Consider the following 7,280-nt stretch of genomic DNA (forward strand, 5'->3'; position numbering starts at 1 on the left):
CCCTGCAGTCTTGTGGCCTCGTGTGCCTGCACTACTGCACAAGCAGCGATATCCTTTTGGAAGTTTTTGGGCTTCTTGTGTTTCCATCAGGAATGTAAAATATCTGAGAATCGGGAGAAGTTATTAGTGGGGTATAAAATGAGTGTATCACTGGAGACGACACTGAGAACATCCAGGAAAAACAAAATAACGATATACACACCTCTACAGAGCTTTCTATTTCCAGTGTTTTCATGCAGAAGAAAGTGATCTCATTATCTGCCACCAGCATTAATACTTGTCTTTCCCTGTGGTTTTTGGGGTGTTTCACCAATAGAATTTTGTTTGAGTTAGATTTCTGAACAAAGTGAGAGATGTTTACATGAGTAACAAGGTGTAGAGATAGGATAATTCCGACTGCGGTGTGTTCCAACACCATCAATGTTGAAATTTAAATATTTGGCTTCTAAAGTCAACGTGAAGGTCTTGTCTTGTGTGGGTGTTTTTTTTTTTTTTTTTTTTTTTTTTTTTTTTTTAGATTTTTTTTGTTTGTTTGTTTTTCTGGGTTTTTTGTTTTTTTTTTTTTTTTTTTTCTTTTCCTTGTTCCAAAGTGCTCTGTGCTCAAGAGAAGGATTTTCCCTTGGATCCATTAAAACCCCACAAAATTGGAAAAAATGGACCTACGCATCAAACAGCATAGTGGTTTGTGATGCTGATTCTCTTTAAAGGCAAGCATGCCTAGTTTTGGTGTTAGTATTTCTTTAAATTCCTCAGGAATTCATGCATGCAGACATGATCTGATGAGCTTATATAGAACTGTGAACTGCTAATTCGGTTGTGCTCTAGGGTCTTCTTCAGGTGAGAGGAATGAGAAGATTTGGGCTAAGCTTTCAAACAGTCTTTAGAGTTTATGACTCTCTTGTTTCATTCAGGTATTAGTGCAAGGAGAGCTGAAGTAATGAGAAGTCATCATGGAGGCGCAGTCCCATAGCTCTACCACAACTGAGAAGAAAAAAGTGGAGAATTCCATCGTGAAATGCTCCAGTCGAACAGATGTCAGTGAGAAAGCTGTTGCCTCCAGCACAACTTCCAATGGTGAGTAACAGCAGGGATTTACTAGCAGCCAAACCGACGGTAATTTTATGTTCACTGCATTCCTTGTGAATTGAGCATTTGCACCTGGATCAGTGTTTGTTCTACAGAAAGGCTAAAGAAAACTAATGGAGGAGGGGTGGTGGTGGTGGAAAGTGGTAGGATACAATGAGGCCTGTTTTGGCATCAGGCACAGTCTCTTTCTTCCAGATGTTCTAATTTGAGATGTAAATGTGCTAAGTTATTTATTATAGGAAGTTCCTGGTTTGGAATTTTGGAAATTGTCGTGATTAGCCTGGCAGGGCCTGTAAGTGCTTTGCATTTGGTAATTGAAGTCTCTTACACTAGTTAGGTAATTAGTTATTACTATAGAGACAGAAGTAGGTCTGTCAAAATTAATGGCAAAGGTGTTTTTTTTTGTTTGTGTTTTTTTCCTTTTCTTTTACAAATAAACTTCCTTCTTACAAAGGGCTGTCACACCTCCCCAAAGTTCCTTAATGCCTGGAACAAAACATTGAGCTAAGTGTGTATCCTCTAGTGGATTCCTATCAAAGTTGTGAATGTACAGCTAGTAGATTTTCAAAACTGGAGTAGTTTTCTTAATTCTCCCTGGAGATTATATCTCAGTTGACAATTTTACATATGCCCTGCCTCTCAGAAGAGTCTGAGCTAATCCCAGCCGTAGATCTTTTCATTGGTATAAGAGGGCTGAGCATATTGGTTCCTACTAAAACAAAGCTCCTGTTGCATTAGGAAAGAAAATTGATTGAAATGGTGTGGGCAGAGTTTGGACCTATGGATTTTGGATAGTTGCAGATTAACTGCTGCTTTTGTACAAATCAGTCTAATAATGTCTAAAACCAGAAAATGCCTTTCTGTATATTTTGTGGTCCTGGTGTATTTTCTGACAAAACATTTTCTGTTCACACTTTCTGCTTTCATCATATTCACTTATCTGGGCTTGTGGTCCAGGTCAGGTTCTCATTTTGATATTTTGAATAAAGATTTGTGCTTTCTCAAAGAAACAGGGAATGTCCCACTAGGCTACAGGAGAAAATACATAAATCCTACAGCCATACTGGAGAGGAATCTCCATTGGTCAGTAAAAATTAGATGGCACATGTCCCAGTATCCTTCTGTGTGACTGGACTTTAGATTCAGAACAAACTCAACACCTGCTGGCCTGCTAGATGGAATTGATCCCCATGAGAGTGTAAAAACTCTTGAGCTGATATGGAAAAGGTTGCATCAGTTTTCTAAGGCATATGAAATTAGATCCTCAGCTGGTGTAAGTCAGCACAGGTCCTTTGCTGTCAATAGAATTACAGTGGTTCACATTAGCTAAAGAGGACCCTATTGTAATTTTTTTTAATCGATAATAGGATTTTCCACATTCACCCAACTTTTCAAACGGACGCACGCTTAAACACATATGCATATTCTTTGATGTGTCAGGGGTTTGTACTCAAACATTCATCTCTGACTGTTGGGGCTGGATTGGATGTTATTGGTAAACATTTAGATTTAGAAGGCTAAAATCAAAGCCTTCAAGATTTTTTTTGCCTATTTCTGACACTGATCTACAGTGTGGTCAAGTAATTTTCTTCCTTTAATGGTAGTATTAGTTCTTAACTACATGCTTCACCTATGGGGAGTATTACTGCATGGCAGGGTCATCAAACTCCCAAGAGCTGGAAAGACTTAAAGCCTAATGAATTGCTATGAAGTTGTGTCACTGGAATTATCTCCTACTAATGGAAGGAGATGCTAATGTAGTACATATCCTGGGGCCCAAGGCTTCCTTTTCTTAGGACAATGACAGTTAACTTTGTTTTTTGTGGGTGGGTTAGTCTTTGTATTAGCCTTGTTAGTCTTTGTATTTAAGGAAGTCACCAGGATCTCCAAGGTTTGGGTTTCTAATCTACCTTCATGCATAACAGAGACACAGCTGCTTTCCAGAGATACGGAGCTGGGCTTCAAAGGGATGAAAAATTCGATTCCTTTTTTGATATGAAGAATTTCCTCTTAGACTAGAGACTTCGTGCAGCATGTATCAAAACAATTACTACTAGTACTAAAACTTCAGGAATTGAAATGTGAGTCTTACTCTTGCAATGTTTTAAAAGTTTTGCTTCTTGAAGATGTGATTGTCATGATAATAAAGTTTGGTTACAGGGACAATTAACGTGAAAGCTAGAGCTTGCATCACATTTGCATCTTTTGTTCTTTAATGCTGGAATGAGTCTTAGTACAGGAACATCATCAGTTAGTATAAGACACCACTCCTTACAAAACATGCAGCTTTTGTCGATTCAGTGCCTCTTTTTTCTGCAAAGGGCTATGGTAATGTTAAATGTTGTGATTTGCATTTGAATGCTCTGTGAAACAAGGTAAGGTACCCTTAAAAATAACAAAAGGACAGAATGATCCGTCCTATTCTTCTCAGAAGACCGATGTCCTTGCAGAGCTGTCTGCCTATCATACCAAGGTCACCTTATAATTATGTCTAATATCAGTGCTTCTGTTCTTCTGGACAACTCATGAATTAACAGTTTGCAGGGCAAAGTTCTGTTGATACCTGTCTGAGGTACGGTGTACAGACTAGTATTTTCTCAGTACCTTTGCTGTCTTCTTAAAGAGTCAGAAGTTGGATCATGAACAGATGGAAAGCTGCTAGTTATGGCTTTTATGCAAAGCATACAGTCATGAAGAAACAAAGAAAATGCCATTATTTCAACAGCTCCCAGAAGTAAGTGACACACCCAAGAGCAGGATCTATGTAAATACGGATATTGAGCGTGGAAAACTTTTAAGTCTTATGTTGTGCAGATTGCGTGTCAAAGAGTCTGGTGAAAATCTACATGCAAGGTAAAGGAAGAGGGAAATGTGACCTGCCAGGGGAACTCACATGTTAACCTGAACAATGCAGTAGAAGTTCTGAGGCTCAGACTAAGGGTGCCGTTTCGAAGGAACCAGCTGCACTGTAGTCTCAAGCACTGAGCAGGCATGGGCAACAGTTAACATGTTAGCCACTTCTGCTGAGTTCCTCTCCTTACTTAATGCCATAAAGTTTTCTGCTGCATTCTTCTGAGTACAAACTCGGTATTGCAGAGATGCTTGTAATGTGTTAGATACAGACCTGCCAGCATTTATTTGCATTATAAACTCCTAAATTTCAGGATTTATAACTAAGCCATTAAAATTTGCTCAAGGACAAAACATGTACTGGAGCAAATTAAAACTTCTTTTAAAATACATGTGATCAAAAAACTAAAAAAAAGGAATCATAATAGTAGTAGTAGTAATAACTACATATATACTACTTACTGTATACTACTGCTGCTACAAATACTATTATAATAGTTACTGTAGTAATAACTACAATGTAATAAGGAAATGCAGTAAGAAAAACCTTTTGCTCACTTGAATTCTCTGTGGAACCACCCTTTCTGTTTTGAATTCATTTTTTTGCAAGCTTTTTTTTTTTTCCTTTTCTTTTGTGTTTAGTTTTGTGCGTCTGAAACAAACTGCATACAGTTTACTAGGGTGCATGCCTTTGCAAGTTGTTCCTTTTCATCCTTTGTTTGACTGCTATATTTACTGCTAGGCTAATATCCAGTGGGACAAAAACTGCTACAGAAAACTGCTAATGGAGATGTTAAGTCGTAAAAGGCTGTATGAATAAATAAGTTTGTGCTAGTGCATAAAGTAAGCTTAGTTTTGTGTATGGTGGGATTTGGTAACCTCAGGCTGATCTGCTTTAACAAGGTAATAGCAACAAAAAATAAATGACGTTTATGTCATGGCTGTGCCACTCATGTTACCCTGGAGTAGAGGCCAGTGCCCTGGACCACCTGGCTGACACGGGGCTGTGTCGTTGGGTCTTGTCTTCTCATATGCACGTTTGTGCCACTTCTCTGGAAACAAAGCACCCTGTTCCTTACCATGTCAGAGCATGGATTTAGGTTGTTCTGAAGGTTACTGCATGCACACACAGGTTTCTAGCAAGTTGTGCAAAGAATTGCTTTCTTACGGGTGGTACCCATTGATAAACTCATTAACATCAGTTCTGTGCTCCCGTTGCAAAGCCTTTGTCTGGCGGTGCAGGTCACAAAACCTGCCTTGCTAGACCTCTGGTGGATAATACAGTACCTCCTGTAATTTCAAGTAATTCTAGAGTTAAAAAGAAATCATCAGGTGAATGCTGGAAATGTTGCAGGAGTCTGCCCAGTGATTTGTCTTACTGCACTGTAATGAATGCCTCTGTGAAGGCTTGTTCTCGACTGCTCCTCCATGCTGCTTCTCAGCCCTTGTGCCTTGCAGCCTGACAGATGAGCTGTCTGAGACCAGCAGCATGCCAAGTCTGTGTGTCAGGCTGAGTGCTGCAGTAGTGGAGCAGAAAACTGCTTGCTGCCATGTCCTGCCTATGCAGCTGTGCTGCCTGCACTGGTGCAGTGCCCTCCTGCTGTCCCAGCACCAGGAGTTGCCAGCCTTCCCGAGCACTGCAGTAAAGTCATGAGCTCCAGTCTGGTAAACTTAAGCAAATGCCTTGCTTTAGCTGTGGGACTAGTTCTGTTTGCCCTTATAATGTGGGTATTTGCGTGCTTACAATTAGGTGGTGGCTTTAATTCGTTACCAGGCTGACTGCTTTGACACTGTGGTCTGTTTTGTAGGTGAATTGGATTTATTGTTAGGATGCTTCCTTAGAGGTATTGTTTAGAAAAGCCCATACTACTTTAAAACAGCCCTCAGCTTAATGTCATTTGTTTTTTTCATTTAATCTGTACCATAGATATAATAATTTTTTTTTTTTGCCTTAGTTTCAGAAAAGTAGAGGGAATTTCTGTAAGGACTGAACTGATATTTGTACAAGGCAAGACTGCTCTTCACAGCATTGCTTGGAGTACATTAGGAAATTGTGATGCTGTATTCAAACCTGATTTATTTACTGTTTGGCTTGTTATTTTTGTTGGTGACTTGAATACTTTCCTCTTTCGGACATTTTGGATCAAAACTGATGTTTTTAATGTTGCATTAAAACAATGCAGTTATTGTATAGGAACTCCTTCAGTGTCTGACAGCCAAGCACTTATTTTCAGTTTGATATGTTTTGTCTAGTTTTTGACCCATGAGCTTGTTCCAATGTAATCTGATATTTCTTATTAACCTATTACTCTGCCTTAAAAAAAGCTAATTATAAACGTATGTAGGTTGTGGACTTGACTACTTTTATCAGAATCAGATAGTTATTGAGAGCATACTTTAAAGTGATAGAAAGGAGAAATTACTATCTTAATGATGATGTAACTTAAAACCAAGCTAGATAGATTAATAAATGAGAGGAAGTTCATACGTCTACTTTAATTCTTTCAGAAGAAGAGCCAGCTCCATCCAGGTCTTTTTTCCCCTCCTTCTACCTGGTACTTTTAGGGTTGAATGAAGGAGGTGTGCCACAGTCTGCAACTCCATAAGAATCATGTTTCCTGTTTAAACATTCAGTTGGTTGCTTGTCCTGCTGCTTGCTTTCAAGCCTCGCCATAAAATAGGTGTTAATCATAATACCCATTCCTGGCCCCCTCGTTGGACTTGTGTGCTCAGGGTCCTGTTGAGAGGTCAGGGTTCAAAAGAGGTTGTTAGGTATCAGGAAACATTGCCTGAACTATTTTAGTGACTTGTAAATTGAGCCCTGAATTGGTTATATGAGACCTGATTCTACAAAGTGATCAGGAGATGCCATCCTCTTCCCCTGAAATCAAAGGGCATGCAGGGCCCCTCTTCCCTTCTTGTTTTCCGGTCAAGGAGGAAACAACATCACATAGCTTAGATGCTGGAAATTATAACTTCAGTGTACATGTTCTTCTGACAATTTTTTTTTTTCAGCAAGACAAATACTTCAGGTAATCCCTGTCTACAAGTGGTATAGAGCAGCGTGAAAGCTAAGCGTAGACTGGCCACATCTGGTAGGCCAGAAAAAAAAAGGGCAAAGACCTTGTAGGATTGTAAGATTTTTTTATACTCTTCTGTTCTAATATTTGTGGCCAGGTTGAAGGAGGACAAACTTAAAAGAAGATACTTTTCCTATGGGAGAATAGGCTACCCTGATGCTTGAAGGTATTGGAAATAAAAGTATTGGAGGTTGTAATTAAATGGGGACTGCATGTCTTGGTGTATTTTAATCTGATGTGAGGAGCTGATTAAATACATCTTCT

The 7,280-nt window shown here is 39.2% G+C and overlaps 1 protein-coding gene across 2 annotated transcripts in view; it reads left to right on the top strand.

Annotated features, from left to right (window-relative positions):
• The first annotated feature begins 907 nt into the window (after window positions 1-907).
• GLI3 (GLI family zinc finger 3) overlaps window positions 908-7,280 on the top strand; it is a 189,262-nt gene continuing 182,889 nt past the window's right edge. For both annotated transcript variants that reach the window (XM_066322818.1, XM_066322825.1), the window contains exon 1: window positions 908-1,074. In XM_066322818.1, coding sequence (XP_066178915.1) covers window positions 951-1,074 — 124 coding nt within the window. In that variant the 5' untranslated portion in view covers window positions 908-950. The remainder of the gene's footprint in view (window positions 1,075-7,280) is intronic.

The sequence above is a fragment of the Sylvia atricapilla genome, chromosome 1 (genome assembly GCF_009819655.1).
Source record: "Sylvia atricapilla isolate bSylAtr1 chromosome 1, bSylAtr1.pri, whole genome shotgun sequence".
In the NCBI taxonomy this organism is placed as follows: domain Eukaryota; kingdom Metazoa; phylum Chordata; class Aves; order Passeriformes; family Sylviidae; genus Sylvia; species Sylvia atricapilla.